General features: G+C 30.1%; 1 protein-coding gene across 2 annotated transcripts in view; it reads left to right on the top strand.

The window, feature by feature from the left end:
• The window catches only part of LOC111624614 (choline/ethanolaminephosphotransferase 1-like), a 74,208-nt gene that overhangs the window by 3,582 nt on the left and 42,710 nt on the right, over nt 1-27,916 (top strand). For both annotated transcript variants that reach the window (XM_023367513.1, XM_023367514.1), the window contains exons 2-7: nt 5,048-5,195; nt 7,174-7,315; nt 9,441-9,525; nt 15,459-15,590; nt 20,891-21,049; nt 26,975-27,100. In XM_023367513.1, coding sequence (XP_023223281.1) covers nt 5,048-5,195; nt 7,174-7,315; nt 9,441-9,525; nt 15,459-15,590; nt 20,891-21,049; nt 26,975-27,100 — 792 coding nt within the window. The remainder of the gene's footprint in view (nt 1-5,047; nt 5,196-7,173; nt 7,316-9,440; nt 9,526-15,458; nt 15,591-20,890; nt 21,050-26,974; nt 27,101-27,916) is intronic.

The raw sequence follows: 27,916 nt of genomic DNA, 5'->3' as shown, positions 1-27,916 counted from the left end.
TCTGTGAGGCATTATGCTTTTCTGTGAAAATGAACTAAAGCAGATCATCTTCTATCTATTTATATAAATAAAAATGTAATGTTCGTTTGTTCCTACTGATTCCTTTGAAATTTTGACACAATGCTGCATTCCAATACGCACGTGTTTTTATATAATATATGTGTCGAAATTCCCCCCAGTGAAGGGAGATGGTTAGGATTAAGGCTTACCATAAAGAACTCTGCTTCTATTTATACTATTTTAGATGCAGTTTTTTTGCGTTTTTGATTGCGTTTTAACAGGGTACATCAACAGAATGTACACTAAGAAGAAATTTTTCGAAAAATTTTCCGCCCCACAGGGAAAGTGTTATAAATTTATAATAGATACATTTTGAGCCACAACAATGCGTGGCGGGGTCTGCCAGTATTATATAAAAACACATGCGTTTTTGAATGCAGCGTTGTGTCAAAATTTCAAAGGAATCGGTAGGAACAAACGAACATTACATTTTTATTTATATAAATAGATAGAAGATGATCTGCTTTAGTTCATTTTCACAGAAAAGCATAATGCCTTGCAGAAAAGCAAACTTAGGGCGCGTACTTGTAGCGCCATCTGTTGGACATAAAAGCCTTAACCCTAGATGGTATCATTTAATTTATATGAATGTTTAACGGAATAATATACATCCTATGTCCACCCTGAAGTTCCTTTCTAAATATTGGTGAAAGAAATTTTGAAATCGAATGAGTAGTTTCGGAGATTACCTGCTGCAAACAAACTTACTTACAAACATTATCTCTTTATAATATTAGTATAGATAACGCTTTTCTAGTGATATTACGACTTCAATATTTGTGGTGGAAGGACATAAAGTCAAATAAAATGACTTAAATTTGATTTTTATTTTTCCATATATTTTTTGACAAACAACGTATAATCGAGAACGACGTAACTCTAGGTATACTTGTATTAAGTAGATATAAGTCTTCCTACTAACAGCCATTTGGCACTAACTTCTACACTTAGCTATTCATGGTGGCACTCAATTATTTTGTTCGCTACACTCAGGTTTACTTTTAGACCTTTCAGGGACTATGGCCTTGCAGTCTAAAACCTGTACGCCAATATCAAATGTAGAGGGTACTGTAGCCTTATGTATGCCATTCAGAGGGATCCTACCTTTCTGTACTGTCTATCTTCTCTGCTTCCTTCTTCCCCTCCCCTTTTCCTTACTTTCTTTTTTCCCGGCTAAACACGTCGTGTATGGCCGATGTCTGTCTTTCTTGTATGTGTGTATGTATGTGAATCTGCTGCTGGGAACTGATCATATGGGGACAATGGTACATATTATAAATTTATTGTTTTCATAATGTCTTAAACAAAAAAATATTTGCAAAGTTTGCTATTCTTTCTCCAGAATTTTCTGTAGCTTTTGTCACATGTGATAGGGCAACACTACTCAAGCAAAGCATTCTCCCAATAGCTAAAAAAGCAGAAGCTTGGCAGTTCATCTTTAGGAAAATAAGTAAAGCAAAAACCTTAACCTGCAAGTTGTGTTCAGTCACTAAAGAATTTTAAATTCGTGGAATCGTAGATTGTAATAGATAGAACTTTTGTGAAAGCAAGAGTAAGGTTGATGAAAATTGTCAATTGTCAAGAAGAAAGACATGTGCAGAATCTAAAACACAAGTCAAGTGAAAGTCAAAAGAAAAACAATGTAACTATGATGAGGGAAGTGTTCCTCACTCAGTCATTTGAAAGGGATAGAAAAAAAAATTCTAGAAAACAATAAAAATTATCAGAGTTGGTTATTTTGTATGAAAAAAAGTATAGAAGAAAACTTTAAAAAAAAAAATTTTTTTTTGAGTTAAAGCACTCAATCTTTAACCAGCTTTGAGAACAAAACACTGACACTTTTAAAAATTATGTAAATTTATTTAAACTTTTAAAACGTTCTCCTAATGCATTTCACCTTTAGTTAAGGACTTGTCAGTGGAATCACATCGATCACTTCCTGTTGGGATTTTATACCATGTTATCTTATCTCAGCATGCATCCAGTGCATTGCCATCCCACTATTCAAATTGATATTATTTACATATTTCATTGTACTATAGTGTTTTTTAATTCTTTGTTTAATTAAATTATTTTCTTTATGCAATATCTCTATATTATTTTTATCAATTTTACAATTAAATTTCTACAGTGTTGAATCTATTGCAATTCTTTATTTTCCAATCTGATAGACTTTTCATGTTCTTTGATTCCTTTTTACTGCTATTTTGATTTTGAACATTTTGATCAGATGCTATAACATTTTGATCATTGATGTTATATACCACTCCTGAAGTTTTAAGTTTGTTGTGTTTTTCTCTTTGTTTTAGTTTAGAGACAATAAATTTAATACAATGCCTACATAATTGGAATCACATGGCATTGAAATATTTTTTGTTTTGGTAGGTTTTCATTTTGAACAGGCTTTAGTATTTTTTTTTTTTAACCCTTAAACTACACCAGGTTATTGCATTCATTGTTTTAATAGTAAAATCATTTTCACATACATAAAATGTTTTCTTGCTAGGCTTAATCCAAAGTAGTTATAATTAAAGATGGAAATATTTAAATGCAAGAATTGAATTAAATTGTAAAATGTTCTCATTGTCCCTTAAGAACTTGTGCTAGGTAATCTTGGTTTTTGAACATAACTCATTTCTAAAAGTTGTTTTAAACTTGATTTCTTCTGAAACTGAAACAAATTTTTCATTAAAAAAACAATATAAAATGGATTAAGTCATTCCTGACCCTTAAAATAAAGCATTTTTATTTTTCCAGCTGTTATATATAACAGAGGGTAAGTATGGTGATTGGTCAAAAAATGACCTGCCAAGATTTTTACATTTTTGGATTCAGGACAGCTTGAAATGTTGGGAAAGGCAAAAAAGTTTGAGGGTAATTTTTGTATGTATGGATATTAGTATATGTGTTTGTTTGGGGCATGAGTTTGAAGCTTAATAATTCCTGTGCTTTTTGTTGAAAGTTTCTGAAATTTTTCAGGGAGGTTTATGTATTAGGGAGATTGATGCTATTAACTTGTGGTGATTGAAGATCAAGGAAGTGGGGAAGTAATGAGGGTTGTGTGTATTTCTAGTAGGATTGAACTTAATGACAATTTTACTCATCATTAGCATTTACAATTTTTTATAAAACTCATCACTACCCTCAAAATTAAAATAAAACATGATAACAGATGGAACCACCAGAATTTTAAATGTTGCCAGGAAAGTTGAGCAACTTGTTGCTGGTTTATTATTTTTAACTTTTTAGCTGTGTTTCATGCATAAAAATGCCTTGTTATTGAACCAAACAATTGTTGTAATTAATCAGGCTATAAATTTGCTAGTATTAATAATTTATAGCCAAATTATTATGGCTGTCATTTGGTTGAGTATCTATGTATCAGGTTTTGGGAAGTTTATTATATACATAAAAATGCCTATAAATGCAATGTAATATTATGTATAATGTAATACTGTTATTTAATTTGATTTAAGCACCTTTAAACAAAACTTCTTGGATGCCATGTATAATGTAATACTGTATTATATATAATAAATTTTTGTTTAATTTGACTTGAACATGAACTCTTGGATGCCATTTATATTACGTGAATGTCAATTAACAAGCTTTATTATAATGTATTGAGTTTTCATTAAGTGTTTGTATTTTTTTTTATTAATTAATTTGATTTAAATTCACTATGGTGCATACCTAAAAATGGAAGTGGTATCTTTCTCACATGTGCATTGAAATCTAATTTAAATAGTAATGTCATTGATGATTTGTGTTGTCATGTCTAATGACACAAGGTGATCTTGGTGCCACTAACTTCCAAATCAGTTGGGTTGTTTACTTTCTTTAACATAGGAAGTATAGGGAGTTGACCTTCTGTGGTCAGCTCTTGTTGATTAGCTTGTTCTTGCTAGGAAAGGTATGTTCTGAAGAACTGTTTACCAAAATCTTTGTATCAACCCAGCCATTTGCGACAAAATTGAGCTTTAAGTGATTTGTATGCTTTTGTGTGGTTGAGTTAAAAATAAGACAAGGTGGATTATTAAGACAAGGTGTTACCATATTCTATCTTTGACCATCAATTACGATCCTCTAAAAGCAAATTTGAGTCTTTCATAAGAATCAACTCCACTATAAATTAAAAGTTTACTTCTGTACCAGTTGGCATCTTGACTAGTAAGAGTTATTAAATAACCTAATAAAAAAGCTAGCAATGAGGTGCATAACTTTCCTAGCTGTTGTGAGATCTTAATTAAAAAATAAATTTTATATTATGAGATTTTGTTATAAAAAAGTTTTATTATTTTTAGTTGTTATAAAATGGTGGAAGGCTTAATTTTGAGGGTAGAGGTGAATTTTATTAAAATTATAAATGTTAATAACAAGTAAAATCTTAAGTCCAACCCTACTCAAGATATGTTCCATGATCCCCTTGACTTTTAACTACCAAAATTTAGTAGCATCGATCCCCCTAATATACAAACCTACCTGCAAAATTTCAGAAATTTTCGACAAAAGTCATGGGAATTATTAAGCTTGAAATTGAGTGAACAAAATCTGTCCACTCCACACACATCCATATACAGATAAAACCTCAAATTTTTTTTTGTTTTGCATTTCTCGATGTTTCAAGGTTTTCTGAGTCCAAAAATGTAAAAATGATCCCATATCCCATAGTTACTTTATGATATATATATAACAGAGCAGGGAAAGTAAATTGCATGTTTTACCATCTAAACACGATAAACATTCAGACGCAAGCCAAATGATATGCACTTCCATGAACAGCATTGCACAAATATGGCGCAGGAGGTGGAGCAATGATGAGTCATGTGAGATGATGATCATGCAAGTTCTCTATATGAACTGCTTTAATATTTTATTATTAAGATATTCTTTTCACTTGTTTAAGATAATCTTTAAAACATTTTTATAATCCCCTTTTAATCCACCATTAAATCCCCTTTTTTATAAGAAATTTCTAATTTTATAGGCACCAAGATGGACATTTGTCTTATGTGCTTTAGGTATGTTTATCTATCAGACATTAGATGCATGTGATGGTAAACAAGCAAGAAGAACTGGAACTAGTTCACCTCTAGGTGAATTATTTGATCATGGTTGTGATTCATTATCTACAGGTATTTATAAATGAATTTAAATAAAATATACTATTAATTTAATTTAAACCACACTTAAAATAATTGTTTAAGTGATTCTGCTTATTGTAATTAGTTTGCAGCTTTTCTAAACTGACAACATGAAAAGTAAATAAATAAGACTACAGTTAAAAGAAATTCTCGTTTCATTGATTTAACTTAAATTACTTAACATTAAAAGGACAAGTTAAAACGATTTAAAAATGTATAACTTGAAGACTTATACAATTAAACCTGTCTATAATCGAATCCATGGATCAGCACTTCTTCCATAGTAGACAGGTTTTCGTTATACAGTATACAGGTATCTTTTGATTAACACAATGAATTAATTCTTTGATGCTACCATGTATATCAAAATCTTGTTAATGAAATACAGTGGTACCTTGATACTTGACAGGACAATCTCCACTCACTAGAACAAATTTTTGGTTAATAACAAATATTTTTATTTTAACTTTAATTTTCTCATTTGTAAAAAGTTTTCTGTGATAAACATGAGTAACTAATTTAAAAATAAAATGAAACCTTAGAACTGCCTGCTTTTGTCAGACAAAATTATACTCGATTTGGTTTTTTTTCACTTAATGCATGCTGAACACGTGGAAAATGAACCCACTCATAAGGCAAGAACAGTTTTGATTCAGAAAGGCACTAGAGATGCAATATGGGTACTGAGAACCATAGAACAATACATTGAAAAAGGAAAGAGAATGTTGTGTGTTTTATAGATCTAGAGGGGGAGTTTGACAGAATTGACTGGAAAAGATTGATTGACATTTTAAGAAAGAAAGGAATAGATTGGAAGGACAAGAGATTAATACTAAACTTGTACAAATATCAGAGAGCAATAGTTCCAGTGGTCAATACAGTGAGGAAATCAAGATTGAAAAGGGTGTTGTCTGTCACTGCTTCTTTTCAATTTACACTTGGAAGAGATGATTATGGAATATCTAGGGAAAGAGAAAGGCATTAAAGTCAGGAGAAGGCAGATTCAGTGCCTAAGGTATGCTGATGATGTGGCAATTCTGGCAGAGGACGAGAGTAAAATGAGAAAGATCCTGAGTGGACTTTAGAGGGGATGTATGGCCTTCAAAATGAAAATTTATGTTAACAAAGCCAAAGTGCTCTGGATAAGAGAAAAGGAAAGAAAGGTCACAATCAAGAACCTTCAAAATCCAGTAACACAATTTTAATGAAAACATCTAATGAACGTTTTTCGACCTTACCCAAGGTCTGCTTCAGGTTTTTAACTAACAAAATTCCAAATGGTTCTTGATTGTGATTTGTTCCAGTGATTCAGTAAGAAGCTAGTTTAGTCATATTTCAATCCAAAATTATTGAGAAATAATTCCATTCATTATTTAAATGTTTGTATGAAATTATTCAAATGAATATCTAGTTGAAAAGTCTTGAGATAGCAGTTTTTAACTTAACTCAATCCTTGAAACTAAAAATAACTGAACAAATGGAAAAGCAAATAACTAACTAAATTTAAGTATAAATGAAAATTCTCTTTTGCTACCTTCCAATGCTTACATCTCAGTAAATTAAATTTATGAGAAGTAAGCACAACTAAATTGAATCTAAAATTTGACATTGTTATAACTTTAGTTCATCATATTTTGGAGAGATAATAATTAAGGATAATGTTTTCTGCACTTAAACACAAATAAAAGATACTTAAATAAATAAGATTTGTTTTACATCTCATAAATAAATATTACTTTTAAATAAAATTTTATAAGATTTTGAGCCTAAACTGTGTTTAATGACAATATTTAAGTTAGTAAATTCTTTTTGTTATAATATGCAAAATTTATGATGCAAAATGTAATATTCAGTAGTAAAAAATATTAAACTTGGCACTTCTAAATACTGTTTAGATATAATGTTTAAAATAAAAATCTTAAAAAATTTTATTATTTTACAAATTTTATGTACAAAATTTTTATTTCAGTTTTTGTTTCACTTGGAGTATGTATAGCTACAGAATTAGGTACTTATCCAGCATGGATGTTCTTTCAGTGTTTTGCTGCAATGACATTATTTTATTGTGCCCATTGGCAAACCTATGTATCAGGAACATTACATTTTGGAAAGTAAGAGAAATATTTATTTACTTTTATTTAAAATAAGTACAGGTAACCCCTGTATAACACGGGAGTTATGTTCCAAAAAATTGCCGTGTTATGTGAATCCGTGTTATACAAAACAAAGAACTAGTGTGAAAAGGGGGTTAGGTTCCAAAAATTAAAAAACATGCTGTTAAATCCTTATTTAAATCAGATTTATTATTCATTTTTTTTCATAGGTAAAATACTTATTTATTATTTAAGTAAATATTTTACCAGAGGATTATTCATCCTATATGATGATCTCAGCATGAGCATCATCAACTGGTAACAGTTTTTGGGTGCGTTTGTTAATAGCGGTTGCTCTGCAACGGGAGTGCGCTGCTGTTTGTAGGCATTTAGGAACGACGGTGAAAGAAAGATGGCCGCGGCTGCACTATCAATAGTATCGTGATGGAGGAATTGATAATTCTAAAATGAGCTTTTAGAGGCAAAAGAAGGGTCCCAATTGTATAATTTAACCATTAAATGGATTATTTGTTGAAAGAGCATTCAAAGAAGCCACGAAAACAATTAGAATGCTTGTGCGGAGTTATGTGGGGTATAAAAGAATGCACCCTTTATTACATTTCACATTGTTCAAGGGTTTTACCCAATTCCTGAACCATGTTAGAGTGAACCCATGCTATAAAAGTACTGTGTTATACGGGGGTTAACTGAATACATGTTGAATAATTATAAAATATTAAACTTTTAATTTATTATTTGAGAACCAATAATACCACATGCATAAATCTTATACAAAAACATACATAACAATGTTTGCTATCTTGCTGGCTTAGTGTGAGAAATGAATGAAGAAACCAGAAAATTTTATGCTATTTCAAAATTCATAAATTTTTAAGTTGTAAATGAAAAGTCACGACATTTCATTTTTTAAAATTTATAATACAAATAATTGAAAATACTGTACCTAAAACTACTAATAATATAGAAAAAAAATCACATTTATTTACTATATCTATGGTTAAAATTTGATTTTTGGCAAATTTTTTAAACAATGTTTGTTGAGTGACCTACATTTGTTGAGTCATTCAGCCACTGGTTTGTAAACAGTTCTCAGTATGAAAGGGATAACCCTCCAACTCCCAAGAAATAAATATATTTGATAAAAAATTGCCAGGACTAACAATTTTTAAATTGTTAAGAAGACAATACAAAAATGTGTCTTTGTCCTTTCTCATGCACATGAGGAAAATAACAGTATTACAATGTATTTATTTTTTAATATTGTGCCATTGCCAGAGGGATCTTTTAACGTTTTTACATATTGAGGTGGATGAGTAGCCTCAAATAAAATGTTGACTCTGCCATAGAACTGCTATTTTCCTCATGTGCATGTGAGAGGACAAGTGAGAAGACATATTTTTGTATTGTCTTTTTTAAGAATTTTCTTAAATTTTGTAAATTTAAAAACTTTTAGTTCCGACAATTTTTTACCAAATTAATTTAGTCAGCTTATAATCAAATATAAATGTTACTTATTTTGCTTATACAGTAGAGTGTCGTTTATCCAAATCAATTGGGGACTGGGGTTGTTTGGATAACTGATTATGTACGAAAAAATATATTAACCTATCCCATGTTGAAATTTTTCTCTGTTGTGTGTCGCTTCGTGTTGAATTTTCATCGATGTTAAGCCTAACAAAAACTTTTTAAAATAATAATCGTGCTATTGTATCATTAAAAATTATTTTTTTATTTTGTACAAACAAAATAAATATATTGAAAAATACGAAAACCAAAAAAATATACTTTAGAAGTTGATCTAGTATCAAAAACGTTCAATTCAGAACGACACACAATCCTCAGAAAAACACCACACAAAAGTGCTAGTGCTTCCAACTAAAACACACACACCAACAAAAAAAATATTGGAGTAGCCCAAGATATAGCCCATGATTTCAGTGCCACAGCACTAGTGAAAATTTAAATTTGCTGACTGGAATGCTTTCGGATAACCGACGTTTCGGATAAATGACGCTCTACTGTATATGTAATTGTTTGCTTTTCAGTTTGCATTTAATGTAATTCTTTTAAATTAATTGATTCTTAAGTTTAATTAAATTCATTCATATATTTTTTAATGTAGGTTTGATGTCACAGAAGTACAGTTTACCATTATAATTATACTTCTTGTTTCTGCAATATTAGGACCAGGAGTTTGGTCAACAAGAGTGAGTATAAAAATTATATGATTTACTGTTTTTACTTTCTCTGCAGTATTATTATATGAGAAAAATGTTTTCACAAAAAAATAATCAAAAATTTTTTTAAGGTAAAGTGTTCTAAATGTGTTTTTATTGAAGTTATAAATATTTGTTTTGAAATTATTTAAAATGTTCATTCTAATTCAAAAATAATTTAATTACTAGATAAGTCTTCATCAACAAAATTATTTATTTTCTCAAATGTTTTCAGATATTCTAGCAGCTAATCATTAGGATACATATGAAATTAATATTGGAACATAACTTATAACATTTAAATTTTAAATATACATTCATTTAGTGTAATAATAGTGAGGTTGCAGCCGAAGTTTTCATCTGTAAAATGTGAACATTGAGTGCTGCTTATAAGATAGCGACGTTTGGCATTCACATTTTAGAGATGAAAACTTTGGCTGCAACCTCACTATTGGAAATTTCAGTTTGAATGTAAAAGCATTTATATAAACATTAATAGAAATAAAAATAAAATAAAAAAGAATAGCATAAAAAATAAAATAAATATTAATTGATACTCTACATTGATGTATTGGTTAATAGTTACAACATAATAAATATAATTTAAAGTCTATAAACTGTTAACTTTTCAATAATTTTTTCACATTTTGGTTTTTGGTGATCCTGAGAAGTTTTGCATCACTAAAGTATACAGTTTTCTCATAATAGTCAAAAGGATATCTATGATTGCAGTGCAGAATGCTTTTTTTATATCATACTTGTGCTCTTTAATTGCTGTGGGAGGATTACATGATATACATTCTATATATTTACTAATACTGTTTCCATTTTCTGAAGAGAATGATACAGATGAGATTAGCATACAAACAGAACTTTATAGTGTACAGTTTCCTCCATAATGCAAGACATGCTGGACATGCACACCATTCCCAATATAACCTCAGCCTTAGATAGACATTACAATATCTCAAGAATACTCCACACTTTAGTTGAAGCAAAAATGTTCAAAACCACCAAAAACCAAAATTGTCGAATGTTAACAATTTATAGACATGCTAGGAACTCCTTTTTCCAAGTCATAAAGATGCCTAAAGTCATGGAACTACTGTACAATATATGAATTATGCTGCAACTACCAATCAGTATGACAGTATATTGATTAATTTTTATTCAATTTGTTTCATTTTTTATATTATCACAGATATTATACAAACTTGGCACCATATTAATAAAGATAATTTAACTGCTTTTTTCAGGAAGCCAAACTAATTTTTATTAAGAAACATTTTTGAGCTTTTACAAGAACATCTTCAGCTCAATGTTTGAAATAGAATACTGTATTTGAATTTGAATCTAGAAGATGTTCAGAATTAAAAATACCTGATCTGATGTCTTGATGATGAACAATATTTCATTTGGGAAGTTGAACTGATGTTCTTATAAGAGAAAATGTTTCTTAATAAAAATTAGTTTGGCTTTTTGAGATAAGTAGTTAAATTATCTTTATTTTTATAGGTAACTTTTAGCATTTTCTACATTGCAGTTTTATGCTGCAATGAAATATAAACAAGTGATTTTCTCTGAATTATTTCAGAGAAAAAAACAGTCAAAATTAAAAAAAATTTCATGTGGCATACAATGTGTACTTGTGGCTGGAGGAGTAAGTTTTTGGTAGGTCAAGGGACCATTAACATATTGTATAAGATAAGATTAAATAATTAACTGAGATATTGAGAAATGTCTTGCAATGTGCCTGTTGCCATTTATCAGTAAGCACATGAATCCTCCTTTATTCTTGCCAGATGGCCAAGCTTCATTATGGAAAGAAGACATTGGATTGGTTCAAAAAGAAAAACATTGATTTAGTACTTAAGGAAGTAAATCCACAAATTGTTTGGAGTTATGCCCAGTTGAAAAATATGAAGCACTTATTAATTAAACAAAATCTAAAGAAAGTGAAGTGCAACATTAAAAATTAAAATGAATATCTCATTGCCTAACATTCACTGAGCTTACTGCGTAACATTCAAATGCTATTATTATAATCCTTGTCAGTTTGTGCCTTCTCTCTGAACAGGCCAGTGTGTAGCCAGCAATTTTTTATTGTCCTGATATTGCTTCATTACATGATTTTTTAGTTAGCTGCAGATCAGATTTCAGGGACATCTCAATAGGAAGTTTTTCATTGAGGCATTTGATAAGTTTCCTTACTTCATGACATCTGTAGTTAGATTTAAAACTTTTATTATGACAGTGTCAAGTGAATTACAAAATTCCTGTGCAGTTCGCTGGAAACAATTGTATTTCCAGGTCAGATTGACTGTCTTATGACAGGGTATACTATCAATTAGAAGCAGGACATTGTAAGTTTCTCTCATCACATTCCTGTTAAAATCAATTTTCTGTGAAGTTTGGCCAGTGTAGCCATATCCATAAATAAAATACTGGGTATTTTATCTATTAAAATCTTTAGCAAATTCTTGGAAAAGTAGGGCTGTCATCCACCTTTTTGTTCTACCTGAAGTGACAATAAATAGAAGGATAGAAGTTTTTAAAAACAACAGGGCTTTGTGGATCTTTCAATAACAGTTACATTTCTCTTGTCACTACCATTTGAATTACAACAAATTCTAGCTTTATTCTTCTTGTGTCCTTTCATGGGTGAATGAGCAATAGTTTTGTCAGGTTGTAATCAATAAAATAAAGCAGTTTCATTCAAGTTATACATCTTTCTTATCACACTGCTCTATTATTGTTCTCACTAGTTCTTACTTTACAACATTCAAGTCAACTTCACCATGTTTCTTTTGCTTTGATAAACCATGATGCTGTTAAAACTGATACAGCCAACCATTGCTGTAACTAAAATTGCTTATATTTATCTGCTGCCCAAATATTTCTGCTTGCTTTCTTATCACATCATCTGTGACAATGCCATTCTTTGCATTTATTTGCACAATCCACATCACTAATGCTTTTTTGAGTTCAATATACTTTCTAGTTTTCAGTTTTCTAGTGGCTTCATTTTTGGTTTAAAATATCTCCTACTATGCATAAATATCTATTTACATTTTTATACTTTTGAGAGCATAATGAATGGTTTCACTATATGCACAGATTTCTTGCTTTTTTCTAAGAAGTTTTATTCTCCATTGTGTGAAAGACTAAAATAGTCACAGTATACAGTACTGTGTGTATTCTACAGCAAAAATTCACCATACAAAACAAATTAAAGGGTTTTAGAGTTGGCTGTAAGAATGTGCATTCAGCTCTCTGTAATCATTATTCGGGCCAAGTTCAGATCTTTACTGCACCACAATGCCTCACTCACTCCTAACCATCAATTACATAAGGGAAAAACCATTACTCATGATAAAACCACTTGTTTATCACATTTTAAAGATGTGGGAACTCCCATTGCCACAATATTTTAATTAATTTTTGTGATGATAAAAAAAAATTGTGGTTGTTTATTTGAAATATTTCATATGGAAAAATGACTACTTTATTTTAAAACGTGGTTGGTGAATACTGGAAAGCAAGGTGATTATTTATATTATTGACTTATTATGAACAAGTTGTGTTTTCTGTGGCTTTTGGCAGAAAACCCGAGGTGGTGGTATATTGATGGTATATGGAGGGGCAGTTTAAAAGGAGTTGACTGTATCACATTTTTAACCATCGTATTTTAATGGTCAGCATTGCCTGTTAATTAACTCACATAAAACCCCTATGGATTTTTAAATAAACAATTCCACACATTCTTTAGGACTACAGAAAAATTCAAAAATGACTTAATACTTTCAAACTAGACAGCTCATCTTCAGAGACGGTGTAAAAAACTAGATTGAACACATATTCAAAATTCTTATAGTTGGATAACCATCAACAGTTAAGAACACTTATGACTTTAAAGTTTTAAATTTTATGATGATATAGCATCCCAAAAATTTCAAAAACATTTTCAAAATTTAAAAAAACAATGTGATAATGACAAATATAACAAAGAAGTCTCATTATAAATTTATAGCAAATGGTCTCTGTACACCTACTGTCTGCATACCATTTCCATGCATTAGAAAGGGTTTCTGAGTTCTTGAAATTACTCACTTGCGTAGACCTTTCTGAAAAATTCAAAGCCTCTGCCTAGGCTATGTTGTCTTTTCTATAATTTCTTGCAGTATCAGTATATTCCATTCCATTTCACCATTCTTTCCTCTATTAGACTTTCCTCTGCTAATGCTGTAGATGTCCCTCCATTTTTCAAATTTTTTGATCTCTTAGTTGTACTTCATTCCAGTGACCTTTAGGTTGTACCTATTTAAGATTTTTTTGTGTTTTCTTTATCCTTTACATGGATTTCATACACTCCAGCTTTTTCTCCTTGCTTACTCTTCTCTTTATTATTCCTTAAACAATCAAACAGGGTTAAATTTCTCTTAATGGCAATCTTTTTGTTAGTAAAATTCTCAAGGCATTTATAGAAACTTGCTTTCCAAACTGGTATATAGTGAAAGCCATCTAGTCCTTCATTATATAGTTTTCACTCTTCTTCAGTGATAATTATCTTTGTGATTCCTATTCGCTATACTTGCCAAAAGCTTATTGAAATGAGAGCTGCTAAAACCATGTTTATTCAGTATTTTTCATAGGAAGTGCAATTCTTTTAGAATTCAAGCACAACCCATAGATGAAGGCTGCAAGAGTTCTGCCTAAGAAAGATAACAAGTGTAGTTATATAGAAAGTTACAGTTGCTTGCATATTATTAATCTTCAGTTGGTTAAAATTGAGAAAGGATGAATATTACATCCAAAATACATACTGAAGTTAATACATAGGAACAAAATAAAATGAAAAACAATCACTTTAAGTCATCACTTTTGATAGTTGTGAAAAGTTTGGGAAAAGACATTCCAATAGCCAGAAGTACTGGTACATCAATTAATGTAGTTGTTGAACCATAAAATGCTGCCATAATTTTGTTAGTTACTAAGCTTAAATGTTACAAAATATAATTTATAATCATTTTCATATAGTAATAATATTAGAGTAGTTTCACAATGTTCTTCCCAGACTCATTTTTCTAAGCCCTTCCCTAGATGATATTTCTAGCTTCCTGGCTGATAAACTTCAGGAGAAGTATACATATATGCAAAGCTATGACTTTTTAAATATTTTTCTTGTATAATTTGATTGCAATTTTTAATGTGTGTTTACCAAAACATGTTCAAAATTAAACAAATAGATTCTTTTGAACAGATCAGTTAACACCTCTGCATGAATATAGCTAAAATTATTTTCACCAATCTACAGTAAGTAAATACATTTAATAAATATATGGAATCCTATATCACAACATCAGGATTCTATATATTTATTTATCTTTTGGAATGCAACTTTAAATTTTTTATAATTTCTGGAATGTTTTTTGAACTTGTACTGATTATTCTGTTCAAATATTGTTTAACTGATAAAGCTTTAAATAAAATAGGCAAAAGTGCTTTTTTAACATAAGTTGTAATGCTATTCTGTTTATACATCAGGTTTAAAAAAAATATATTCACATAAGTGTGTGAAATTTTTTTTTATCAAAAATGATAAAAACTACTAAATAAGCAACATAAAACAAAAATCAAATCCAACTAATTTAGTTAGTTTTTAAAATACAAGAAAGTGGTGACCAAAATAATGATAACAGGACCATCAATTTTAAACTGGAACATCAAGGTTGTTATTCAAGATAGAATAAGATTATTCATATGAGGTGGGTTCACTCGTCAGTTTTTATTGACCTCCTGCCCAAAAAATTCTAGGAAGAACATTAGTTTCATAATTTAAGATAGTAATTAGTTTATTGGTTACCAATTAGAAATGCTATATAAACAACTGTATATTTAATTTTTATTTATTTATTTTTTTACAGATACCTTTTTTTTATATAGAACTGAAATTGTTGCCTGTTATTATTGGTGCATCTGCTGCATCATTTTCTCTCTGTGGATATTTCACAGTAATTTTTACAGGTGGAGCTGGAAAAAATGGATCTACAGTAGCAGTAAGTTATTGTTAAATATATTTCATTTAAACTGAAAAAATGAGGAGCGTAATATTTAAACATTTATATTCATTTACTAGCTGTTACCCATGACTTTGCCCATGCAGATTTTGCAAGCAAACACCATTTATATTCAGTACTAGCTGCAAGAACCCGCTTCGCTGGGTTTTTATTTATATGTAATATAGGTTTTTTATATATAAAAGACTGTTTTTCTAAATAATCTAGAATCTAGCTGCCAGGACCCGCTTCGCTGGGCAAAACGTAACGATAGTGAAGATTAAGATAATTACATTATAGCCAATCTTATCTGTTTTCACAGAATGCAAGAATTAGGTCCCCCATTTCCAGACTAATTAGAGAATTTTTACGTCCAGTCAAACGAACTATTTTCAATTTGATCAATTTTCTGGAACATTTACAATCGTTCTATAATTGAACCAATTCGAATACGAATTCGAATTTGTATTCAAATGGTTCAAACATTTTTTAAACTGAAATAGAAAATCTTCAAAGTCAATCACTTTAAACCCCCATATCTCTCGCACCCTTATAGCTATTGAGACGCAACCACCATAGTGCACGAATGGAGACTTGGGGCTACTACCACATACAAACATCATTCATGTGCGATGTGTAGTTTTGGCTGGAAAGTGAAATATACGGACACCCATGTCCATTTTTATATATATAGATTTCAACAACCATAGTAATTGTTATATAACACCTACCACTGAGAATTATGAGAATTGCCGAGAATCAAACGAACTGTTTTCAATTTAAACATTATTCTGGAATGTTTACAATCATTCTATAATTGAACCAATATGCAATAACAAATTCGAATTTAAAACGGTTCGAACATTTGGTTAAAAAATCAAAATATATAAAAATGTTTATAACAATGTCTGAAATGTTATCAATTTAATACACCTAAGAACTCAATGAGGACTAAACATAGTTGAAAACAAAAATCACATCTAAAATAGAATAGTAGAAACCGTTCTTCCAATTAAGCCTTAATGCTCTCCCTCTCCCCTGAAAGGAATTTTGAAAAATCCCTTTTTAGTGTGCATTCCCACGGGGTATCCTACTAAAATGCAGTTAAAAACAAAAAATTGCATCTAAAATAGTACAGTAGAAGCCATTCTTCAGGTTAGGCCTTAATCCTCTCCTTCTTCCCCGGAGGGAAATTTCGAAAAATCCCTTCTTAGTGTTCATTTTTATGACGTACCCTAACTGTGTACCAAATTTCACCTCTAGGTTGAGCAGTTTACTCTGGGCAATGATGAATCAATTAGTCAATCAGTCAGGACAAGTAATTTTATATATTTAGGTATTAGAATATTAACTTAAGTTTGTAATTAGAAATTAAGCAAGTTTTTCTAAAATTTAAGATATTATTTTATAATGGAAAATTATAATTCATTATACATTGTATTTATTTTTTAATCAGTGAAATAAAGTAAAACAAAATAAATTAAGTGATTCTTCAATACAGTGTGTGATTGGTTAATGAGCATAATCTGTTCCAGGACCATGTTCTCTACCTGAATTGTTTGTTAACCAATTATCAGTTTACCATAGATTTTTATGGGAATTTGATTAATTTGTTGTGGAGACCCTAAAAAAATAAATAAAAATTATATACAGTCTTGCATTTTTATCATTCATGTTTTTTTTGTTTTTGGGGCACTAAAGAATCTATCCAATGTTGATTGCTTTTCTCTCTTCTTCAGGATTTTTTGGAAGTAATTAATAATATTGTCATTGTAGAGATCTCCAGGCCTATTAACCTTAACCTGGTTTGGATGCCATTCTAAGACCACTGTTCTGATATCCTCCCACTTCTTCAAAAGATCTTTAATAGCATATGTCAGCATTGGTCCTCTTTCATCTTCTTCTTTTTCAGAAGAAAACACATCTTGCTGAGTTTCTTGGTGTTCTTCATTCAAGAGTTTGAGTTCTTTTGTTGTCAGATCAGTTTCAGGTTCTATTATGAGCTCTGCAATGTCATCTTCATTTACCTTTAATTTGAGATCTCTAGCAGTTGTCATAATTTCAGGGACATTATCTCCATCTACCTGAATGCAGGGGGGACAGCTTTTGTCAAGCAGAATTCACTGTTGTTGAGTAACTTCTGACCATGCTTTTTCAATGAGCCAGATAGCTTCAAGAATATCAAATTTTTTTCCAAAATGTTTTCACTGCCATTGTTGAAGAGAACTTGCTTCAAAACATTGATGGAACAGTGTGCAAATGTACAATTTCTTGTAATCCACAATAACCTCCTGATCCATTGGTTGAATCAACGAAGTGGTATTCGGAAGTAGAAACTGAACTGTCAGCCAGGGAAAGTCTTCCAGCAAATTATCTTCAAGATCTTTTGGGTGTCCTGGTATATTGTCCAAATAGCAGCAGTGCTTTCAATGGCAATTCATTGGTCTGAAAGTAATCCTTAATGCTTGGAGCACAAACTTCAAACAGCCATTCTTTGAAAAGAATCTGCATGACCCATGCTTTTTTATTTGATCTCCACATCACTGGCAGTCTTTCTTTAATTATGGATTTTTTTTGAATGCTCTAGGGTTTTTAGAATGATAGACAAGAAGTGGGACAAGCTTCATATTACCCCACTAGCATTACCACTAGCATCCAAAATAAACCAGTTTCATTATAATTGAAAATTTGTTGTGGACAATATCATTCTTTTTTAATGAATTGTACAAATCTGAGACACAACTTCTCAGCTTCTTCTTTATCTGCACTAGCAATAAACATATGGTAATCCACTCATCGTGGATTACCATATGTTTATTGTCAGATCTTCTAAACCAGTGTTTTTCAACCTTCTTGAATATGCGACCCCTTTACAAGTTAAAAAATTCTTGCAACCCCCTCCAGGGCCATATTAAAACTATATCAGTGATTTTAAAAACTACGTACATGTAGGCCTCCTACAAAGCGGTACCTCCCAAAAGTAACATGAATTGGTCTTTCATGGCTTTATGCACAGGAACATTTTTCTCATCCTTTGTGATATAGGTACAGTTTGGCATACACTTCCAAAATAAACCAGTTTCATTATAATTGAAAATTTGTTGTGGACAATATCATTCTTTTTTAATGAATTCTACAAATCTGAGACACAACTTCTCAGCTTCTTCTTTATCTGCTTCTTCAATTTCAGCTTCTTCTTTATTTAGGATGTTTGTCTGATATCTGTAAATTCTTCCTTAAGCTTGAGAATGGTGTTAGATAGATGAAAGTCAAGACCAGATGTAGAAAGCTTAGGGGCAGGAGGCCTCGATTAACTAACAGTCGACCCCCCTATAACACTGTTGATAATTCCGTTTTATATGAATTCCATGTTGTACGAGTCACTTAGATTTTATAAATACGTGTGCCGGGCTGTGAACGGCTCATGTGTTTGTAAAATCTAAGTGACTCATACAACATGGAATTCATTTAAAACAATAATCAACAGTGTTATAGGGGTCGACTTGTATATGAATTTCTGGTGCAAACTGCAAGTCATGTTATTTCAATTTAAAAATTTTCCTCGTAATGGAGTTACATTGATGACCAGCATGATTCCATTGTTATTATGAAAAGTATGATGTACAGGGCCAAGACACTACTAACTTTGAGATCAAGAGGATATATTTTTAATTAATAAATTAAAAACATGATTAAAAATTGCAGGCCAGAAATTATTGTGAAGATGTCACAATAATTTTTTTTTTTTTTTGTTACTATACCAAATTCTTAAACCACTTTTTAAACTTTGCACAACCATATGAATTGAGCTAATTTAACTTTTTGCATTTTTTTACAATTTTATATTTAGGAAGTCTTATTACTCTATTGCAGATAAAATTCTATTGTAAGATTGGATTTTAAAATCATTCAAAAATCAGACCTTATAAATTGTGATCACTTTGTGTATTTTTTTAATTTTGTTTAATGTTCAGACAATTATTATATACATTTATTTCTTTTATTGATAGTGCAGGCTAATTTTAAAAACTAATATTGATTGTTTATGTGAAAAATTATTATAAAATGCAACAGGGAGAAGAGCATTGTGAAACACCAGGAGATCAAACTATACTCCAAATATATAGTACAGCAATATCAATTGTCATTTGTAAATTTTAAAACAGCTGTATTAATTATGCAGTATTATGAATTTGAGAGAAAAGTTTGTAATACTTTTAATAATCTAATATTGATTGACATTGTTTTGAAATATTTTAACTTTTTCTGAATCCCTCACAATTACCATTTACATTCTCAATATAAGACAGATGTTAATGAATTGACAAAAAAAATGATAAATAATTTTAATTTAAATGGTATTATTTATTATTTTTCATTTTAATAATTTTGAATGTGTAACAGAACTTTCAAATTTCTAATTTTTTTGTTTTTTTTTTCCTAGTATCAATATTTTATAAAGTTCAGGAAATTTATTAAAGGATAAATTTAATAAATATATACTTTTGTACATGGAACATACAATATTTGTTAATGAGTAATAATGGCTTTTTTAAAAATTATTAAAATAAAACATAATATCCAACAGAGTAAAAGAAATAAGTGCTAATGCTTTTGCTTGTGTTGAATGGGCATCATCAGGCAAACTAATACTCTAGCTGCTGAAGTAATGGGGATTGTCAAACACATGTGAAGAGGCAAGGTAATGTAAGAAGAGAGAAAGGGGAAAGGATAGTAAGATTTATAGTTTGAAGAAAGACTTTCATGCTGTGGGGAAAGAGTCAGCATTGCAAAAATTATGGCATTATTTTTTTTTTCAAAGCCACAGATATATGGTTGTGGATTAATAACAGGATAAACTATTTTTAAAAAAAAAAAAAAAAAAGATCTTTGTGAGAGAAAGGCAGAAGTACAGGATGAAGAATCATGATGTATTGCAGGTTTTTACGGCTGGAATGATGAACTTAAATTATAATTTTATAATGATACAAGTAATCTGACAACATTTAAATATGTATTTGGCTTAAAATGTTTACTCTTAATTGATATATAGACTACAAGATCCAAACTGGAATCAGTAATACAAACAGAATAAACATCTTACTGTCTTTTCCAGCAGATTGAAATGGTTTCTCCAAACATTTTCCCAGAGAAAGCTTCTCAAGAAAGCTGGAAATGTTTGAAAAACCATACCAATCTCTGGAAAAGCAAGTAAGATGTCTATTCTGATTGATAAATAGATTGTTATGCATCAAACATATAAATTTTATCAAATAGTTATTTTTAATTTTTATTTTAAGGGTACAAGTGTTCTTTCTCCTTTCATCCCCGTTGGATTAGTAGTAATTCCAGCATTCATTATATATCAAAAATCTGTAAGAAATATTTATGAAAATCATCCTTGTCTTTATATATTAGCTTTTGGAATAGTTTCAGCCAAAGTCACTAATCGATTAGTAGTAAGTATTACTTTTTTCTTTAAAATTTTAAAACTTAAATAAAAGTATAAATAAAGAATTATTTGATATTTCTTTGAGAAGTTGGTATTTAAACTGAAATCAATAATTTCAGTTATTACTAAATAATAAAAATAATTTAATTTATTTATTATATACTTTACTTACATGGTGTGAGCTAAAAGTTTCCAGGATTTATTTATTAAAAATTGTATACTTACTTGATAAATTAACTTCCTTCATCAGTTTCAAAGTAGTCTCCTGCTGCATCAATGCACTAGTTCCAATATGGAAATAATGCTTGGAAACACTTACAGAAGTCATTTTCTTTAATTTTTCTCAGTGTATTCTGCATTATGTTCTTTATCTTATTTATTGCCTCAAATCTTTTTTCCCTTCAACTTTATTTTCATTTTTGGGAACAAAAAAAATCTGAAGGGGCCAAGTCAGATGATTATAGGGATGAGGAATGACAGTTGTGTTTGTGAAAGTCGAAATCTGGCACACACGTGAGGAATGGGCTAGTGCATTATCATGATGCAACACCCAAGGTTTGTTGTTCTATATCTGGAATTGTTTGTCACACCTGTTTTCTAAGACAAGTCAGAACATTGCAGTAGAACAGCCACTTGCTATCTGCCCTTGTGGGACAAATTTCTTGTAGATAAGCTCTTTGATGTCAATAAAAGATCAACATTGTTTTCATGTTGTTTTCATGTCTGGACTTGACATGCTTTTTTCGGTCATGATGAATTTGGTGACTTTATCCCCAAACCAAATACTTGTTTTAAAATTTGGTGGGTTTTCACTGTCATCTTTTCCAGTTTTAAACAAAATTTTATGCAAATTCTTTGTTTTTTTGCTTTAGTCATATTGCCAGTCACAAAATAACTTGTGCATTTTTGTGAAATTGTATTCGATGTAAGCAAACAGTTTCCACAGCTAGATGGTAACCAGTAGACTAGCTTCTTAGTTATACTGGAGGTCACACCTAGCTGCATAGCAGCATAGTACACTCTGTTGGGGTGGCTGGGAACTTTTGGCTCGCACCTTGTATGCTTTATTATTTTTATTTTTCAATATATAATTACTTTTATTTTAAATCCAACTGTTAACAAATGATCAATTATAAGAGGAAAGTATTTATATAATAATTTTTTTGTCTTTAAATATAACAATATTTTAAGCAATGTTTTGATCAGTTATCAGTCCACATGTAATTTATGTATTAAGATGGAAAAGATATGAATCTTTAAATATTTAAATTTCATAACTTTTCACAAAAAAGATAATTTGTTTATTTATAGCATAATATACAGTAAAAACATTTTCAATGATCCATGACTATTAATAAATTACAGATACAGGCATAACTCAGAATCTTTCTGACTTCTTTTTTTCCTAGTAGAATGTTTTTGACTTTTTAAACCTAAACTTCTTAAAATACATATCTGTCTCTATATATTTTTCAGCTGATTTTTTAATAGATGTTTAATAATATAAAAATATAAAACTAAATTTATCTTATATAAGAAAAAATTTAATTTTATATCCCAAAAACTCAACACAACATTTCTAACAAAACAATGTGTGAGAAAAATCTTCAGTTTAATTTCAAATACCATTGACAGACCATTAGAATGGTATGTAAACATTTTGGAAATCACACTAAGTGTCAACAAAAGGGATATAGGGTGTGCATATAATGGTAAGATGCTGCTGCAATATCTTACCATTATAAATATTCTAGCTTCTCGTCTGCATTAATAATTCCTGGTGTAGTCCAAAGTTTTCTGAATCAGCCAACTTTGGGCTACATCAGGAATCAAACCAATATCTATTATAACCAAAAGCTTAAACATGCTTTTCATTTCCATAGTGAGATCTACAATTTACAGAAGTGTCAGACATTATTTAAAACTATTGCAATTTATTTCTTTTTTATTGCAAATTTTTATCTGCAGTTTTTCCCAATTATTTTCTTTATTACTACATGTTATTTCTGTCATATTTTAAATGTATTATTATGATGTACACATAGTGTACAGACTGTATGTTATTACTTATAAGTAACTGTTCTTGATTGACTGTTTATTCATTTTATTTATTTATCTACATTTGGAAATATTAAAGACAATTGGATTCTACCCTCCTGACGATGACCAAAAAAACCCCAATAAAATATTAACAAAGTATAAAAGACATAATGTAATTGTTTTTATTTTCTATGTTTATAATTTTTATTATGTATTATACAAAATGGATTTACACTTATTTTTAAAGAAGTTAAAATCATGATATTGATAGGATATATATGAGAGGCTATTTGGTAAAAAAAAAAAAAAAAAAGATCTTTGTGAGAGAAAGGCAGAAGTACAGGATGAAGAATCATGATGTATTGCAGGTTTTTACGGCTGGAATGATGAGACCTAACCAGTAGTTTGGGATTTGACCATTGAAATATTTAAAACAGAGAATGCAATCAAAGTATTTTAAATGATCTGTAAGATTAGGAAGACCAAGGTAAACTCTTGCTACATCATGGTTATCACTATAAGGTAGATTACAAAATTTATATATCCAGTTCGGATTGTAATTTATGAAACAAATATGGGGCAGTCATTGCCCAGACAGGTAAACAGTAGTTGCCTATTGACTGAAAATTCATAAAGAAAATGGTTCTGAATACAGATTTTGAAGAAATATTTTTACAGAAACACCAAATGAAGCCATGTCTAATGGCAAGTGATTTAATAATGTAAGAGAGATGATCATAAAAGATGAATTTTTTTATCAAATATGATACCAAGGTCGCGACGAGACTGAACATAGTTTATTTTAGTGGAGTCAATGTATATTGAAGGGTGGTATGGATTGTGAAATAGGGAAAAGCACATAATAGCAGTTTTATGGATATTGATATTTAGATTATAACTGGTAAATGTAGAGCATAAAAAATTGATATTAGCTTGCAGGGAGGGCTGGGATCATTGGATAAAATTTTAATGTTATCTGCATAGGTAATTATTTCAGAGTATGGATTGATCAGTAATTTATCAATGTAAGCTGGAAAAAAAGCATGCTTAGTACCTTGTGGTATGCTGCAGATAGGGGGAGAAAGGCAAAAATTCAAAATCATCAATATGAATCTTACATAATCAGTAGTAGTAGTAGTAGTAGTAGTAGTAGTATAACCAATAGCAGAGAGTGGGATCTAGAACAAAACAATCACTTAGCAACTTAAGTAGTAAATTAGGGATGACTGAGTCAAAGGCCTGGGAGATGTCAATATAAATTATATAAGTGAATATTTTTTTCTCAAAATTTTGCAGAATTGTGTAAGTTGATTCAAGAAGGTTAGTGATGGTCGAAAGATTACGAATGCCGCAGTGTTGTTGAGAGGAAATTCTGGAGGTAATTTGGGTATAAATTTTATGATATAAGCATGTTTCAAAAATTTTTAGCATGGCTGGTAAAATAGTGATAGGTCTAAAAGATGAACTATCTTTTTTGAGGAGAATATTTATTTTTTAAATTAACTATTGGTTTGGAACATAGCTTGAGTTTAATAGCCTTGTGAAAAGTTTGGAAAGAATAACAGCAGATGTTGCTTTTATCTTTGTATAGAAATGAGTGGGAATTGAGTCTGGGCTATGATTGGAGTTATTCAGGCTATCTATGGCAGACTTAACTTCAGAAAAAGATATAAAGAAATTATGTTTACATTGTTGAAAAGAGAGGGAATGAAAGTTAGCTTCAGATAGGAGGCAAAAGTATCTAGATTTGATATTATTAAAAATATCTAGTGGGCTGTTCTATGTAATAAAATATCTAAATATTTAGTGGGCTGAAAGCAATGTTTTAAATATTTACATATAATTTGTTACATATAAAACTTGGAACTATTTGACATGATATGCCACTTATTGTTTTTTATGTAGGAAGGGAAAACATACAAGATAAGGGTGTTTTAAAATTCTTTAAACAATACATAAGTTTAGTAATGCTAGTCTTTTCTATTCTATCGGCCACATAAATAGAGTTGCATGTCACTTTAGGACTCTCCTTTCTTGGTCACTTAAGTGAGATGCCCACCTATATGGAATTTGATATATATTTGCAAGGGAGTGTCAGGAGTGGTCACAAAGCAAGATTTTACTGTATATATTTACATTTTTAATAAAAATGAGTTTTAACATTTGTTTTGCAAATAATAAGAATTATTTTAAATTTCATGACACATGTTTTGATAATTCTGAACACTGGTAACTCTTGATCAGATTTCACTATAATAAAAATTCTTTAGTTTACTTAAGATTTAATTTGTTATACTAATTATCATAACTTCTAAGTTAGTTAAACTTAGAATTATATTTAAAATATGATATTTCATAATTATTAATCTTAATTTATATTAATTTGTTTTTCTTTTAAATTTTTAATTGTCTCAAACTTTGAATTAATATGGATTAATAATTTATCTGGCTTAAATTGATTTTGTTAAATATTTTTAATGACTTTTTGTATATTTTTAAAAGAGGAAAATAATTACATTTAATCAGGTATCTGAGTGAGTTGTGTACTAAGTTTCACTATTTTATATTGATGAAACTGAGAAATCCATCACTCTCAAAACTGGTTAAGATTTAGTTCTTCTTGCCATCATTGGAATGCACTTGAGATGCAGGCATGATGTTCTATAGGTGACTATTGGCAACCATAGGAAGATGACAGCCATCCTGAATGAATTGATGCAGATGTAGGTGCAATCTGTCATCTGGTTTTTGTAGGTAAAGTGCAAGATGCTTGCTGATATCCATTGTGAGATTGTAGCAGTCTATGGTTAGAATGTCATGAGTTTGCAAAAGTGGTGTTGTGCTTTCTCCAATGGCTGCACTCACAAGGACAGCTAGAGACCCTGTCAACTTTCCGTTTCTGATCATGTTGCCAAAATCAATGGTATAGTGTGGGCTGACAGAGCAATATCTTTTGCTGTATTGGAAGATGCATTTTGCATATGTCATTGGACAGCATGGCACATTCTTCACAAGCATCTAGGCCATTATAAGGTTAGTGGCACATGGGTTCTGCACCAGTTGACAAATGACCACAAGGCTGTACAAATGGAAAATGCTCTGACAATGTTTCAACATCACATGGAGCATGGTGATTGCTCCATGCACAAGATGATTACAGGTGATGAAATGTAGGTGTTTTATTACAGTCAGGAATCTAATGCCCAGTCTATAATGCAGATTTATCTTCTCATTTGTTCAAGAAATTCAAGCAAACATCATGTGCAGGGAAAGTGCTTGCTACCATGTTCTAGGACATCCAGGAGATTATACTGGTTGATTTCATTCATTGTGGAACAACAATCAATGTAATTTGTTATTGGGAAACCATATGGAAACTGAAGTTCACTATTTGTCACCAAATGTTAGGGTTTCAAAGGGTGTTGTTCTGTGCAGTAATGTCCGATAACATGGCACTGTGGCTATATTGAAATCTTGGCACTGAGAAATTCTTCCTATCCTACATACAGTCTGAACTTGGCACCATTAGACTTTCACTTGTTCTCTCATTTAAAGAAACACCTTTGAGGCTAAATCTTCTATTCTAACAAAGATGTGCATTGGGTGGTCAGGGTGTGGTTGTATGCACAGAGCCCATCTTTCTATGTCACAGGTTTCCACTCATTGATCTCCTGGTATGACAAATGCTTGACAAGAATGTGACTATGTGGAAAAATAAACAAACTTCAGCACTATATGTGTCCAATGAAGTTTGTGTTGTAACTTATTTCACTTTGTCAGAAAACCAACAGGGAAACTTATTTTTTAATTCTCCTAACATCTTTCATAATATGTGTATTTTTATTTCACTACTATGAGAACAAGTATTTATGTTAGTGTTTTTTTTTTACAGGTTGCTCATATGACAAAAAGTGTAATGGAATATTTTGATTCTATATTAATTGGTCCAGGAATGCTCTTCCTAAATCAGTATTTTAATACTTTTATCAACGAATATATTGTTTTATGGTTATGCTTGGTAAGTAATATGTAAGTTATGAAATTTATTGTAATATTTGTATAAATTAATAAGTTATTAATAAAATTTCATTTTAATTGAAAATCAACACTTCTATAATATTTCAAAAAGAGATAGTAATTTAATAAAGCCAATTTAATTAGGTTATGTTATGTACAAATAATCAAACCCACACTCAGTAGAAAGAATGATTACTAAAATCATCACTAAACACCTTTTCCTGCTGAGATACATTTATTTGCTTATATACTAATGTTTTCAGCCTAATGCATTTGGCCATCCTAAGGTGACTAGTTTTGGAACACCAGTTACAAACTATTTCAAAATAGAATACAATAAATAAAGAATATTAGAACATTAAATTTTAAATGTTTGAATATAAATGTAACATTCTAAAATCATAAAACAAAATATAAATTAAAATTCTTACCAATAATCTACAATAGTGGTCAAAAGTAGAGCTACACTTGACATATGTTTTAAAAATGCAACCTCTATTTTATTCATTAACTACTACATAACTAATATTGTGATAGTTGAAAAGAGCAAAAAAAAAAGTCAAAATACTCAATTAACTCAGATTTTACTTTAAATCTGATTTACAAAAGAAAAAACAAAGTTTTTATATTTTACACTGTGACAAAAGTAGAGCTACCAAAGGAAGTATGCAGATTTGTCCAGTATTTTTAGGACAAAATATTAGTATTTTGTGGTGTAACCAGAGCTTCTGATCATTGCATCACATTTACGTTCCATTGAATCAACTAAGTTGTCAAGCAGTGATTTGAGAGTCTCAAACAATGCTTTTTGAATGGT

This window comes from Centruroides sculpturatus, unplaced genomic scaffold (assembly GCF_000671375.1).
Source record: "Centruroides sculpturatus isolate CEXI.00-Female unplaced genomic scaffold, Cexi_2.0 scaffold56, whole genome shotgun sequence".
NCBI lineage: Eukaryota > Metazoa > Arthropoda > Arachnida > Scorpiones > Buthidae > Centruroides > Centruroides sculpturatus.
Note: the sequence above shows the minus strand (reverse complement) of the source record. Positions and strands in the feature narration are given on the sequence as shown.